The 15,655-nt window shown below is 46.7% G+C and overlaps 1 protein-coding gene across 1 annotated transcript; it reads left to right on the top strand.

Moving 5' to 3' along the window:
* The first annotated feature begins 4,343 nt into the window (after positions 1-4,343).
* TOR1AIP2 (torsin A interacting protein 2) lies at positions 4,344-15,448 on the top strand. The gene is made up of 4 exons (XM_015429151.1): positions 4,344-4,479; positions 8,444-9,025; positions 13,656-13,787; positions 14,587-15,448. The coding sequence occupies exons 2-4, from the start codon at positions 8,467-8,469 to the stop codon at positions 15,369-15,371; spliced, it is 1,476 nt and encodes a 491-aa protein (XP_015284637.1). The 5' UTR covers positions 4,344-4,479; positions 8,444-8,466; the 3' UTR covers positions 15,372-15,448.
* Positions 15,449-15,655: the final 207 nt, after the last annotated feature.

Here is a 15,655-nt window from a genome sequence, read left to right as displayed (position 1 = left end):
AGAGACAGTATATGTACCCATGTGAGGGCAACTGGGGAATTGGGCACAAATGGCACCAGCCAGATGTGATCTGTTTTGCTTAAAACAGAGGCGTTGGTTTGCAAATAACTTCTGGCCACAGGTCTGATTTTAGGTCCTTTATTTTGTACCTACGGTATCTAGAACAGCTTTTAAAATACCAAAAACACTGATGCCATCCTCAAACATATGTAAAACAAATAGGGAACCTGCAAGGACTTGCAGGGATCACTTCATTTTCCCCTTCCCCATGCTATTTTCTCTTTCTCTCCTCTTGGCAGTCTTCATATTCACTGTTTCCCCCCTGCTTCCTTTTATTAACCAACCTTTTCTCTCCCCCCCCCCCGTCCTTAGCTGTATTATTTATTTACTTCATTTATATGCCACCTTTCTCCCCAATTGGGATCCAAATCAATTTGCATCTTCCTCCTCTCCTCCATTTTGTCTTCACAACAACCTTATGAGGTAGACTAGGCTGCAAGAGAATTACTAGCTAAAGGTCACTTAGGCAGGATCCTCAATGAAATTGCTGAGCAGTCGGGTTACAGCAGATAAAAGGAAGTACTTCTTCACCCAAAGAGTGATCAACACATGGAATTCACCGCCACAGGAGGTGGCGGCGGCTACAAGCATGGACGGCTTCAAGAGGGAATTAGATAAGCATATGGAGGAGAGGTCCATTGGTGGCTATTAGCCACAAGGTCTAGATAGGGACTCTGGGGCAAGTGATGCTTGGTGCTGGGGGGGCGCAACAGTGGAGGGCTTCTCTAGTGTCCCACTGGTGGACCTCCTGATGGCCCCTGGTATTTTTGGCTACTGTGTGACAGAGTGTTGGACTTGATGGGCCATTGGCCTGATCCAACATTGGCTTCTCTTATGTTCTTATGATCCATGGCAGAGTGGGGATTCCAACCTGGATCTCTGAGATCCTGTTCTGACACTCAAACCACTACAGAACACTGGCTCTCAGCTTTTCCACCTTCCCTCCCCGGCAGCATCCCTCTGGGAAAAAGTGTGGCCAAGCTGCAAAAGTCACATGGTAGCAAGTCACTCAGGTGAGTCCTGTGGTGGCTGCTGCTGGGTCCAGCCAAGTTGCACAAATTGTGTGAAGGCGGCCATTATGGTTGCCAGCCTCCAGGTGATGCCTGGAGATTACCTGGGATGGCAACTGACCTCCAGGCGACAGAGATCAGTTCACCTGGAGAAAACGGCCGCTTTGGAAGGTGGACTCTGTGGCATTATACCCCACTGAAGTCCCTCCCCTCCCCAAACCCCAGTCCTGAGGCTCCACCCCCCAAATCTCCAGGTATTTCCCAACCCAGAGCTGGCAACCCTAGGGTAAGTTATGTAAATTACATGGCAGCAAGTGACCCAGAGGTTACTGCTGGGCCTGGCCTGGATGAGTCCTCCCCCCAGGGTAGAAGTGAAGTGAGCAGGGTGGACTGTGATGCCACAATTGCCCTGGAAAGGGCCCTGCCCCCTCCTCCTCACTGACAGAAACCAAAGTTTGAAAGCTGGCAATACGGCTGGGGTTGTCCCTGCAGTGACCATCTTGGAGGGCATTCATTTTTTAAAGGTCCAGGTACTGCTTCTACTATTTGTGTGTGTGTGTGGGGGGGGGACTTACCCTCACCAATGTTTTTATTTCAGCTTTATCTGCAAACCTGGGGCTTTTCTCAGATGTGTACAAAGATCTGTCTTGTCTGTTTGTGGCCCTAGTCTTTGGATTTAAGTAGCCACCTATGGGGACCATGCTGAGAATTAGATATATTTTCTGATGTTTATGGAAATGATATTACGTTACAAATAAGCTATTTTTCTCTAAAACAAGGGGGTGCTGAAAAACTACAAAGATTGCTAAGTAGCTCGTAGAAAAACACTGACAAGTAGTTTTGTTAACATTTCCCCAAAATTATACAACAAGCAGCTGCAAACGCCATCATTTCCCTCACTACTAGGGTTTTCACCCAAAGAGCTTTTGGAAAGGGGGGATGCTCAAGCTAAGCTAGTGGTCAGGCAGAGGATTGAAGATATTGAACGCCAACTGGACGTACAGGCGACCCCTGCCTTTTTAGCGCCTTACAGTAGTAAATATATTGTTGCTCAAGCCCCTTACTTATCCATTCTGGAGTCAAATAAACTTAGGAGGGCGTATACGCTGGCTAGATGCTCTGCTTTACCTTCTGCAGTTCTCGAGGGTAAATTCAAGAAAACTCCCCGAAATGAGAGGCTATGCATGTGTGCGTCTGGGGAGATAGAATCTCAGGAACATGTCTTCCTGAGATGCCCATTATATAACGAAGCTCGCACAAAATGTATTGGTCCTCTCTTGGTTGGCTCCTCTGATCAGGATAAGATAGAGAAATTACTTTTAAATCCTGACCATACAGCGATACACCAGATAGCAAAATTCTGTTTTCTGGTTGTAAAAGCTCATCAGTCTTCAGGTAGCCACTTGGGTTAGATTCCCTCCCAAATAACTGACTTTTTAATTCTCAGTCTTTTATCTTTTTAAGACTAAATTATGTCCTTTTTACATTGTATTGTTGGTTTTAGATTTTAAAATGCTTGTATAATTTTACATAAATAGATTCACCATCTGGATATTTTAGATATTGAAATCCAGACATTGCAAAATTTTGCTCCTTGGCCGTAAAAGCTCATCAGTGTTCTGGTTGTCACTTGGGATTGGACTTTTTGATTTTAAATCTTATTGCCTTTTTTGTCATTCTATTTTACTCCTTTAAATGTATTCCATTGCAGCGTATTCTTAAGTCTGGTTTTAGTGATCAAAATGACCGCTTAATGTTCCTTAGTAACCTTCTTGTTTTTAAAGTAGTTTTACCATTTGGTTATTGTAAGTTACTTTTATGGTTTTTTATAATTGCTGGCTATGTGCTGTAACAATAAAATTCATTCGCCATCATTTCCCTGTCCAGTTACACTGATGTAATTAACTATTTAAAGTTTGACCCCATTGAAGCTGAAGTCTTTAAAATCTCATAGCTTTCATAGGGAGCAGTAAGATGCCCGATTCCTTTCTGTTGAAAGTGGTTCTTAGCTCAGCTGTGACTAGACCATGTTCTGTTGTTATTATTTTTAATTAGATAATTTTTTGCCTCCTCAAAGCAACAACAAATAGGAAAAAATTATTTTGGGGGGAAAAAAGAGTTCTCGGTTGTCGCTGGCCTCTTTCCCATCAAGCTTTGTTCCCCTCAAGGCAGAATAAAGCAAAACCTTGGCATACCTTTAAGATCAACAAAGTTTTATTCAAGGCATGAGCTTTCCCTGTGCACGCAGGCCTCCTCAGTCTTGTCTTTGCAACCAAAGCAGACTGTGTTCTGTAACCGATCTTTGCACCAGAGATACTGCCTCCTGAAAAATTCCCAAAAGGGTGGGTCTCACTCTACCGCCTCCGTTTCACGGCCCTTTAACCCCGCTCTCCGTTGTTATCATCAGCTATAAATCCGTTTCAGAGGGCAGACGGGCTGGTCTGCAGTACAACTATTAGATTCGAGTCCAGCAGGACCTTAGAGGTCAACAGGGTTTTCGGGGTATAAACAATTTCAAAGCTGCCTGTCAAATCTGATGAAAGGAATTTTTATTCTGGAAACCTCACACCCACCAAAATCTTGTTGGTCTCTCAGGCGCTACTGGACGCCAATCTAACTCAACTTATAAACATCTGTCCATTGAAGACATGCTACCAGTGTTTCCTCTAAGCTGAGTTAGTGTGAGCTAGCTCACAATTTTTTAGCCTCTGGCTCACACATTTTTGTCTTAGCTCAGGAAGGATGGCTCCAGAGCAAACTAATTTATGCACTAGCCAGATCGCTCACTCACAACTTTAATGCCAGTAGCTCACAAAGAGGAATTTTTGCTCACAAGACTCCACAGCTTAGAGGGAACGTTGCATGCTACATGCTCGCGTCAAAGGGGACTCCACGAAAATGTATGCCCGAATAAAGTCTTGTTTGCCACAAGGTTCCTGTTTCTCTGCGTTAAAAGACGGAAGACGTGGCCGAAGGGGACGTTCTACGTTGGATATTCCTCAACACCGTGAAACGCCTCCGGGCTTCTAAAAAGTGACGTCCCCCTTTTTCCCCTCATAAACGGTCATGAGGGAGAGATAAACTACATGTCCCAGCATTCCATTGAGAAGCTTCGTTTCGCGGGATCAAAGATCACGTTGACGTCGAAAGGAACTAAGGGCACGGGCCGGTGACTGCGAATTTTGTTTCCAGGAGAGGAACTGGGGCGGCTTCTCTGCGCGGGCTGAGAAACAGTAGATTGATCAGGGAGTTGCAATCGCTGTACGAAAACAACAAGGGACAGACGACAGAGAACAGGAATGGGCACCTGAGAAAAGCCTGCCTGAACTAACTTTCTGCAAAGACAACGGGATTTTCTTTCGCTTTTATTTCCTGGCCAGTCAGAGAAGAACAGTTGCTCAAGGAAGAGGTGAGAGAGAGAGAGAGAGAGAGAGTTGGGTTGTCCTGACAGTGTTCATATTAAGTAAGGTCCAAATCTGGCACTGTGTTTAGGGAGAAGGAATTGAGCTATAGTGCACGAAGTGATCCTTTATCTGTTTATTGGAAATCTTCTGTAAACTTAAGTTGTTTATCTTAAGACTTAAGTTCATTATAATGTTTGATAAAAAGACAAAGGAGGGGCAGAGACCAAGAAAAAGCCACTGTAAGTCTTTCCACAAGTGATTTTTTTCCCCCTAGTAGGGAATCGCAGTTGTAGGTGATTCGTGTGTGAGAGAGACCATGCCTGCTGGTACGCCCAGGAATCAGCATCCTATGATAAACCTGCTGCTTGAAACTGTCAAATCTAGGCTATTACCTTCATGTTTCCTGAGAATTCTGTTGCAGAAAATCCTTTGTTTTCCTCCTAACAATATTTCCTTATACTTTCTGTCTACAAACACGGAACAAAATACTCAGTTTACCTACAGAGAGCAAGGTAGCGTTTTGCTGGTGGCATAGCCGTATATTAAAATTCAACGTTTTGCATATAGAGCCATTTACAATTCATTTATGTAGCATATGGGGTCTGAAAGCTCTTTTTGGAGTTATACGCTTCCCAGATGTGGCGGTGAGATCGCGCCCGGAAAATCCGCCTATCTTCCGTCCCTCTAGCGTGCCTAATGCTCTGTGTGACCGCAGCCATTATTTATTTAACTTCATTTATACCCTGTCTTTCTCCCCAGTGGGGACCCAAACAGGCTTTCCTTGTTCTCTCTTCTGTTTTACCCTCACAACAGCCCTGTGAGGTAGGTTAGGCTGAGAGTATGTGACTAGCCTAAAGTCACCCAGCAAGAGTGGGGCTTTGAACCTTGGTCTCCCAGAATCTGGTCTGACACTTTAACCACTTTTTGTTGTTGTTCAGTCGCACAGTCGATTCCGACTCTTTGCGACCCCATGGACTAGATCCCGCCAGGCCTTCCTGTCTTCCGCTGTCCTCTGAAGTTTGCTCAGTTTCATGTTTGTTGCATCGATGACACTGTCCAACCATCTCATCCTTTGCCGTCCCCGTCTTCTTTGACCTTCAGTCTTTCCCAGCATCAGGGTCTTCTCCAGTGAGTGCTCCCTTCTCATTTGGTGGCCAAAGTATTTCAGCTTCAGTTTCATTATCTGGCCTTCCAGGGAACAGTCAGGGTTGATTTCTTTTAGGATCGACTGATTTGATCTTCTTGCAGTCCAAGGGACCACCACTCAATTTGTGGTAGGTGGTTGTCTCAGTGAGTCCTCAAGGTTTTGGCCTCTGCCTTCAAGAAAATTAGCCTGAAAGTGGTGGAGACTAATAGTAACTCACGATAGGTAAGACGTTGAATGGGAAGAGTTGGAGGGAGAACTCCAGTCAGCTACAAAATTCATGGTGTCCCCTTCAGCAGTCATTCACAGTACACTCCTATGCAGAGGACTGCACCATCAGTCTTGTAGTGTGAAATGGGATAAAACCACCTGGAGCTCATTGGATAAAGGGTAACATATAAATGTGACGCATGCTGTCCAATGGCAAAACTGCCTCTCCAGGTATATCCCCCAAAGAGCATTACGTTGAGAGGATAACAACTTATTGGTGATCCCTGGCCCGAAAAGTATCCGGCTGTCCTCAACCAGAGCCAGGGCTTTTTCGGCCCTGGCTTTGGCCCGGTGGAACTCTCTGCCGAGTAAGATCCGAGCCCTGAGAGAGGTGATGTAGTTCCACAGGGCCTGTAAGACACAGATGTTCCGCCAGGCCTATGGTTGACGATAGCAACGGTTTCCATCTAGGCTGGCCTCCCTCCCTTCTCCCCCCCCCCATCCCTTCCCCCTGCTGGTTATTCTCTATTTACCATTCTGTATGATATTTATTCTCCCCGGATAAGGGGCGCTATGTTGTGCTTCCCTTCTTATGTATTAATTTACCAGTTACCAGTAGTATTGCAAGATTTGTTTTAATGGTTTTAAAATGATGAATATTATTTATATGAATACTGTTGTTACCTGCTCTAAGCCCTGTTGTACGGGGGAGGGGAGGGCTATAAATCTAATAAATAAATAAATAAAAACCCAGTGGAGAGGGACCGGTGCTCGGTGGTAGAGCTTAGTATGCAGAAAAGGCATCTCAAAAGGATCAGGTATAGGGTTGCCAAGTCAGAAACTGACCGCAGCGGGGGACTCCCGGCCGGCGTCTGGAGCGCACGTGCCGCATCCACGTCACCTGGAAGTGACGGGCACGCCGGGCACGCTGGGGGTGGGGCCAGGACCATCCGAGGGATGGTTTTCCCTTGGATGACCGTGGCCCCGCCCCCAGCGTGCCCGGCGTACCCGCGTCACTTCCGGGTGACGTGCACATGGGAGTGGAGTTCCCCCCGGGGCCCGATCTGCCGGCAGCGGGGAACGGGCCTCTGGGGCCCCGGGGGGACTTCGCAAGCCTAATCAGGTAGCAGGTGACGTGAAAGGCCTCTGGATGGCTTTTGCCAGTCAGAATAGACAATACCCTGACTCAGTGTAGGGGAGGGAGATCTGTGGACTGGCTTCCACCAGGGGAACGGGCCTCTGGGGCCCCGGGGGGACTTCGCAAGCCTAATCAGGTAGCAGGTGACGTGAAAGGCCTCTGGATGGCTTTTGCCAGTCAGAATAGACAATACCCTGACTCAGTGTAGGGGAGGGAGATCTGGGGCCTGGCTTCCACCAGATAGAAATCTAAAAAATGTGTGTGGGGCGCACCATGGAGGTTGCTGTGCTTCTTGGGGGGGGGGGGGAAGGCCCATGCCCAGCCATTCCTTTGCCTTGATCTCAAAGACGGAGGGGAGGGGGGTTTCAAGTAACCCAGGTCCTTCACTTCTTCTTGGGCTGCTCCCTCCTCTCTCAAGTTCCCCTGTGCCTTGCAAGCCTGAAGAGGACCAGTTCTAACTACGTCCTCCTCAGCTTGAGAGTTTTATATAGCCTGGCCTGTTCTCCCGTGATCCTGTCTCCTCAGTTCCTTCATCGTGAGGCTTCCTGCTCTCATGAACCCCCCTCCTCCTTGGGTCTGGAATTGGGGCTCACAAGTGCCCCTAGATGCAGAGGTCATTTCAGGGGGGAACGCAGTTCCACCGGGTGAGGTGCAGGGGGGCGGGGCACATGACGAAGCCCCGCCCCCTGCTTCCGGCCGCCCCGCTTCCAGCCCTCATTCAGCCAGGAGGAGGCAGGAGAAGAGGGAGGGTAAGTTGCTTCCTCCCCGCCTCTCCCCACCCCTGCCTGCCTGGGGCCAGGGAGGGCCTTCGCGGGGCTTCCTCCCACTCCCGCTGGCCTTGCAGGTCCACCGCCGGGCCCCTGATGTCAGGGGGTGTGGCATATGCTAACGAGTTATGCTAATGAGTTCCCCTAGCTCTTTTTCTACGAAATGACCCCTGCCTAGATGGCTTGAAGGCCTGCTGCCATGGAAAGGCATGCCTATGTGGCCTGAGGGGGAGGGGGCGAGTCCATGTCCCTCCCAGCCAGTGGACTGGTGCTACCACACTTGCTGGCTAAGGTCTTGCCCTTGGCGTCTTTAAGGGAGAGGCCTGGCCTCCGGACGCTCAGTATAAGACAACTTAAATAGGGGCCATCTCTACCTTGCACACAGAAGATCCCAGGTTCAATCCCCAGCATCTCTAGTTCAAAGGATCAAGTGGTAGGTAATGTGAAAATCCTCTACTTGAGACCTTAGAGAGCTTCTGCCAATCAGAGTAAATACTGATCTTTATAGATGAATGGTTTGATTCAGCCTAAGGCAGCTTTGTGTGTTCATCCATATGGCCTATTTGAAGTAGCAGCTTGTAAACATTCACTCTAGGCATTATAGGACTTCCTCTGCATGGGACTGTAATGAGGTCCTTAAGCGCGTAAATGATTTTGAAGTTGCACATTATTTCACAAAGCCAACCATCTGACATGCTGGCCCTTCACAGGTTACCCTGAAGACCAGGAGCTGATGTCACAGAAGACGATGACTTCCCAGCCCTCAGATAGTGACATAAATAATACTCCCCCAAATAAAACTCAAGAGACTAGTCCAGTAGACACAGCTAAAGGTATAGAGACGTTGGGTCCTCTCTGCCATGAATCGAGTCGTTTGAGTGGGAATTCCTCTAAGGTAGATGAAGAAGATTCTGCAAGGGAAAAGCCCTTGGGTTCTGATGGAATTTTGGTGGAGAGAGAGACTGACCACCACATGGAATGCAACACGGGGCTTCCGCCTCATCCAGTGAGCTTACCTGATAGTCCTGTAGGCAAAGATACAGTAGATTCTTTAGATGATAGAAATGGAAGGACTGGAGATTCAACCCAAGTTGTGCTGCAGGACTCCCCAACGGAAGAAACAAATAACTTATCCAACACCATCCTTGAAGAACAAATGTGTCCCATGAGTCAACACAGCCAGAATGCCTCTGAGCATCCTGATTCTGAAGAAACAGAAGAGGACATGGAGGAAATGGAGAAATCCATTGAAAACCTTGAAGACATAGAGACCGAGAGATCCTTGGCTGAAGGTGAGGGGATAATTCTCCTTGATAAGGAAGCTCAGTAAATTATTTAAAAGGTAGAGGTAAAGGTTCCCTTGCTCGAAAGCCAGTCGAATCCGACTCTAGGGTTGCGGTGCTCATCTCCGTTTCAAAGCTGAAGAGCCGGCGCTGTCCGAAGACATTTCCGTGGTCATGTGGCTGGCATGACTAAACACCAAGGCGCACGGAACGCTGTTACCTTCCCACCGAAGTGGTACCTATTTATCTACTTGCAATTTCTTGCTTTCGTTTAAATTATTACTTGTTTTTAAAAATTATTGTGATCAACTTACACAGCTGCAGGCACACAAGGAATATGTCAGCTTTAAGTCTGGCACCAAAGAAACCACAGACTGGGTCTAGTAAATTTTAATTATGCATGTGGAATAAAGTATACAAATCAGGGTGGATTTTTAAGTCTGGCACCAAAGAAACCACAAACTGGGTCTAGTAAATGTTAATTATGCATGTGGAATAAAGTATACAAATCAAGGTGGATAAAAATCAATGATTTTTTTTAAAAAAATCTTTAAAAATCAGATTTTTAAAATTTAAATTGGAATTTTTAAAATAAAATGCGTTTTGAGGAAAAATCTATTTAAAGGTAATTTTCTATTTAAGATACATTATTGTCCAAAGGTTATTCATCATGAAATAAGGATTCGTTTTTAATTATGTAGCATGAGGCTGTATATTCATGCAATGCTTAAAATTTTGGTAAATGAATTCCATTAATCTATTCACAGTGTCATGCTCTTCCAGAAGTTTCTGTAAGATTATTGGGCAATTTTTCTGTTTAGAAGAGATTATCACAGATACTTGGTTTTGCAGTTCTCAAAACTGTGAATTTTATCTGCAGAGATACCATGCCTTTTCTTCACAGGAAAAAATGTTATAAAATAAACATACAGAGTTAAGAGCCTTCAGCCCTATTGTTCCCCTGTAAATCTATGCACACAGAATTAACCCCTTATCTCTTTAGATAAGTTTCAAGAAGTTCAATGAATGTATGATTGTTTGGGGTGGAATAGGTCTGAATAAGGAGATGTTACGGGCTAAGTGTGAGAAGGAAGGGGCAGGCACTACAAATAAAAGTGAAACTTTTTGAGCAGAATACTTCAGAAATATTGAGATCTTTGTGAGTGTATCCTCATGGATGCGTAAGCAAATACAAGAATACATATGCTATATAATGTCATTGTTTTAGTTAGATAAAGCAATTTAAATGGATATTGTTAATGATTATTTTTCTCCTTCCAATAAAGTACAGCAGAAAAGCTGTCCAAATATGAATAACAACCTATTAAAATGGAGACAGTTCACCTTGCAATCATTTCATAATTATCTATTTCAAGTGGTGAATAACCAATCATTAATTTTATGATATAACTAATACTAACCTGAAAAGTTATTAAACTAAAATGAAACCTTCATCTGGACTATAAACAGTGTTCCCTCAGTTTTTTAGCCTCCGGCTCATACATTTTTGTCTTGGCTCAGGAAGGATGGCTCCAGAGCAAACTAATTTATGCAGCAGCCAAATCGCTCGCTCACAACTTTAATTCCAGTAGCTCACAAAGCAGAATTTTTGCTCACAAGACTCCACAGCTTAGAGGGAGCACTGGTTGTACATATTAATGTCAGCAAGAATGAGCCTTTATGTAGAGAACCATGGTTTAAATTGAGTCTTGCTGACTAGTGATTTAAATCCATTTGATTTAAGTCAAATCCACCCTGAGGCAAATTAGGAGGGTTGCATAAAATGGAGCCCAACTATGGGACTTTAAAAAGATGGTATTGTGTTGAATGCATGATTATTGAGTCGTAGTTATGAAGTGAAGGAAGAGGTGGGTTTTTTTTGCCATCCAGTCACAGCTGATGTATGGCAAAGCCATGGGGTTTTCAAAGCAAGAGAGGTTTAGAAGTGGTTTGCCCTTGCCTGCCTCTGCATCAAAACCCTGGTATTCCTTGGTGGACTTCCTTTCAAATTCTGACCAGGACTGACCCTGCCTAGCTTCCGAGATCTCTTGGGCTAACCTGGGCTATCCAAGTCAGGGCAAGGAGCCAAGAAGGTATCATACATTTAAACAGGAAATAGATGTTTCGAACTGGAGGCGGAGGTGATAGAACTGGGAGGAAAGACATTATTGTTGGTGCCCATTGGGTCCGTCATCAGACTCTTCCCATACATTTTTGTACCAAGTTTTTGACTAGTACCATGAGGCCCCAAACAAAATGGATGAAAGCTTTCATTTCCCACCCTTAACAGGAAATGGTATGTTCTGTGTTTTAACTGGTCCTTTGCAGTATGGCGACAGCCCTCCAGATTTCTAGAACTGCACACAGAGGGCTAGATTGTGCTCTATAACGGCATACTCCTTCCAAGGTGATTCCTGGAAAATAATCCATATTTTGAACAGTGTATGGAGTGTAGGGTTGCCAAGTCAAAATGTCTTACCGGCGGGGGAGCCTCGCTGGGGTCCGGGAGCTGTTCCTCGATGTGCGCACGGAAGTGACGCGCGACGTCGATCACGTTGAATGAATCACCATAGAGTTTTCCCTCCGACGATCGGGGCCACGCCCCCAACGTGATTGACGTGGTTGCGTCACCTCTGGTGACGCAGCCACGATGCGCTTTGAGGGGCAGAGTTCCCCCCGGGGCCCGATTCCGCGGCGGCAGAAATCAGGCCTCCAAAGCGGGGGGTTACCCACCACTTGGCAGCCCTAATGGAGTGACGGAGGCCTACACACATGTAGTGGGATGAGGTGGTGGAATAAACCGTACCACTTCAGGCTGCAGGTGGGGGGAGATCCCTATTTTTAATGTTCTCCAGGTAAAAACTTCCTTCAACTAAAATTAGCATATAAGTGAGAGAGACTTTTGCTTGCCCCTTCTCATGCTGTACTAGCTTTTCACTCACAGGGAATTATTAAGGTGATGGCGGCGGGGGATGTCTTTGAGAAATGTCATCCTTCCCTGCAGTGTTAAGTGGTACAGCCTACTCTACTACCTCCGCATTCCGCTGCTCCATTCTGACACAGGCCTCGACCAAGTCTGGGTGTGTCCATATTTAGTAAGGGATCTTATCTGGCCTCACAGCTACAGAGGCGAACCCAGATGAGGCCTGAGAGGATGAGGCTGTTGATTCCCTTGCTGCTTAACTCTCTGTCGGCCAACAAGTCCCTGTTGCAGTGCTTGAATAGATTTTGCTAGGCCATTTGGACCATGCGGCACTCGTGTTTTTTCAAATGAGATGACCATTGTTTGCTTCGTCTTCCCAGAATGCAAGTGCTGGAATCTCACACCTACACCAATTAAACTGTAAGCCTGTAAGCATTTAACTCCAAAGAGCGACAAGTTGGGCTGCCAGTCCTTACCTGGCTGCTGGCGGGGGGGAGGGTCCAGTCTTGCTCCGGGAGTCTTCTGGCATGCATGCTTTGCACACGCACCACAATGACATCACCCGAAGCACCGGACATGTCATCAGGTGGGATGCTCTAGCATTTTGGGGGGGGACTCTATGGTGTTTGGTCACCATAGAGTTTTTGCTCAAATGCTAGAGTCCCCCCCGTGTAATGTGCCCGGCATGATGACATCACCTCTTGGTGACATCATCGTGCTGGGTCATTGGGTGGGATGAGGCTCTTCGGGGGCAGGGCTCCCCCTTCTGGCCAGCTGGCTGGCAATGGATTACGGCTCCCGAAACAAGGGAAACCCGCCCCCATCGGGGGAGGGTGTTAGTGGAAACCCTACTGAGAAGACGGGCTTTCCCCCCTCCATTAATTTTTTTTTTGTAACATCTAGCCTGATGAAGAGTCCTGATGAGCTCGAAAGCTTGCATGTCATTTTGACTTGCCTTAATAAAAGGCATTGCCCTGACCTGGATAGCCCAGGCTAGCCTGATCTTGTCAGACCTCCGAAGCTAAGCAGGGTTGGCTCTGGTCAGTATTTGGATGGGAGACCACTATTGATTACCAGGGTGGATATGCAGAGGCAGGCCATGGCAAACCATCTCTGGACATCTTTTGCCTTTGCGGCTGGCCTCCCTAATTTGCACTGTATGATCATGTGGTTTGACTCAGCCTTACTAGCTTCTTAGTCCACAAATATTTTCAACAGCTCACTTGACCATACGTAAGCTCTGTTAGTAATCTGGTCCCTGCCAGGTCACTCGGAAGTGGGGTTACCAGGTCCCCCCATGCCACTGGTTACCAGATCCAGGTTGGGAAACTCCTGGAGATGTTGGGGATGGAGCCTGGGGAGGATAGGGACCTCAGTGGGGGACAATGCCATAGAGTCCACCCTCCAAAGCACCCATTTCCCCAAGGGGGACTGATCCCTGTAGTCTGGAGATGAGCTGTAATTCCGGGGGATCCCCAGGCCCCACCTGGAGGCTGGCATCCCTACTTGGAAGTGATTCTTTCTTACCTTGAGATATTTACAAGCCTGGTTTGACATGTTCAGTCTTGTCACTTATAGTACCCCCAAATTACTTATCTTTCCTTTCCTTTTGCAAGCCCATCTGTCTGTTGTCGCAGCCCGCTCACCACCCGTTTTAATTTCAGTAACTGAACAAGTGATTTCCAGGACCAATGAAGTGCCTTTTCTCAAATGCAGGGCATCCTGTGTGCAAATCGGAGACCGAACCCACTCCAGAAGATATCGGCCAGTGCCTTTCACAAGAAGCAAGGAAGCAGAGTCCTGTACAGGAATGGATGGAGAATCGTCACTGGTCTTTTTCAGGCAGTGGTGAGCACAACCTTGGCCTCTACGCACAACTATAAGCGAAGGACTGGGAAAAGAAAACAGAAACAAAAAAGATGAGCCATGACATTATTTGCAAAGAAACTGCTAGTTCAAGTCCTTCCGCTTTTTGAAATGCCATTCTGATTGTTAGTGTCTGAAGCTTAGTATTCCACCAGTAGCTAGAAGCAGTGGCTTAAGCAAATGGCTGCTGCAGTCGGAAGAATGTCAGAGTTAGCAGTAGAAGGAAAGAACAACAGAAGCAAGAGGAATGTTACAGGTCAGGAGCAGTGTTCCCTCTAAGCTGAGTTAGCTCAGGAAGGAGGGCTCCAGAGCAAACTAATGTAGGCAGTAGCCAAATTGGCCGCTCACAACTTTAATGCCAGGAGCTCGCAAGGTAGAATTTTTGCTCACAGGACTCCACAGCTCAGAGGGAACATTGGTCAGGAGGGAGCCTTTTGGCACATGTAGCAACCCCCTGTGCCGTCACAAAGTATGTTTACGAGACCTTATTCCATCCTGCCCCTTTACACTGATGTAACTGCAACTGGTCCTGAAGAAACAGATTGTGTAAAGGAATAGGAATGAGCTCAGTTCACCATATGAGGCCTCCTTCACATTTAGAAGATCATGAGACAGCTCTTAAAGAAACTGTTAAGAAATGAGGTATATTTAAGTACAGATTAAACAAGCTCGCATCATGACCCCGTTTCTGTATGTGTATTTTGGCTTGCATGTTGGGACGTTAAACTGAATCATGTTCTTCTGTCTGTCTCCGCTCCATTTCCACCCCTCTTCCTGTCAGGTCTTGTCTATTTAATGGGAGTCGGCGTGGCTTTGGTTGCCATTTTCATAAGCTGCAGCGGATACTACACTTCCCGCCCCCAAAACCTGTCCCAAAACCCAGCTGTGGAGGCTTTCTTGCAAAAGTTTGATCTCCTAAAGGACAGCTTCCCAGGTCAGAGCCCTCACCTGTGGAGACGAGTGCGGAAGGTCCTTCAGAAGCACCTCAATACTTCCCATCACACTGAACCGGCCATCTTAATCTTCACCGCTGCCCAGGAAGGCAAATCAACCTTGAAGTGCCTGAGTGTCCAGATCGCCGACGCTTACTCTTCGTCTCTCCAGGGCAGCACAATCCAGGTAGACGGAGCTTCTAAATCCACTCTGAGCAGCGACGGTGCCAAGCTGGCAGTTGATGAGGAACTGAGTGGTGGTTTCCATGGAGACGGGAAGGCGGCGGTGGTCCATCAGTTCGAATCCCTGCCCGCTGGTTCCACCTTGATTTTTTACAAGTACTGTGACCACGAGAGTGCTGCTTTCAAAGACGTGGCGCTGGTCTTGACTGTTCTTCTGGAGAACGACAAGTTGGAAGCCAGCGTTGGCTTGCAAGATGTGGAAGAGAAGGTCCGGGACTTCCTCTGGGCCAGGTTCACCAACACGGACACTCCCAGCTCCTACAATCACATGGACACAGATAAGTTGAGTGGGCTCTGGAGCCGCATATCCCACCTTGTCTTGCCGGTCTTCCCTGTGCAAGCGGTAGAAGATGTCAGCTGCTCTTTGCAAGCTAGACCAGAAGGTGAATGAGGTGGGGCTTCAAAGCCACAAAGCTCTGACGGGTTTGTGCCAACCAGAAAGCCTTAAAAAAAAAAAAGGCTATAAGCCAGAGAGCAGCATGAATGTGGTGAGCTTATATTAGATCAATTATGCCTAAATGAGGTGTCTGTTTTGGATCCTTCTTAGCATTAGAGAAGAAACAAGCAGGACCTTAGCTGGGTTACTTTTGTAACTGTTTTGTTATTTTTGTCCCAATCAAAGGACTTTAAAAAAAAAATCACATAGAGAAAAGCAGGTGATAGCTTTGCACATTT

The sequence above is a fragment of the Gekko japonicus genome, unplaced genomic scaffold, assembly GCF_001447785.1.
Source record: "Gekko japonicus isolate JY-2015 unplaced genomic scaffold, Gekko_japonicus_V1.1 scaffold2450, whole genome shotgun sequence".
Classification (NCBI taxonomy): Eukaryota; Metazoa; Chordata; class Lepidosauria; order Squamata; family Gekkonidae; genus Gekko; species Gekko japonicus.
The sequence above is the reverse complement of the archived record's forward strand: the minus strand, read 5'-3'. Positions and strand labels throughout refer to the sequence as shown.

Coding starts and splice junctions, on each gene's coding strand:
- TOR1AIP2 (XM_015429151.1), top strand. CDS start 8,467: ATGTCACAGAAGACGATGACTTCCCAGCCCTCAGATAGTGACATAAAT. Junction 9,026..13,655: donor CGAGAGATCCTTGGCTGAAG/GTGAGGGGATAA, acceptor TCTCAAATGCAG/GGCATCCTGTGTGCAAATCG. Junction 13,788..14,586: donor CTGGTCTTTTTCAGGCAGTG/GTGAGCACAACC, acceptor TCTTCCTGTCAG/GTCTTGTCTATTTAATGGGA.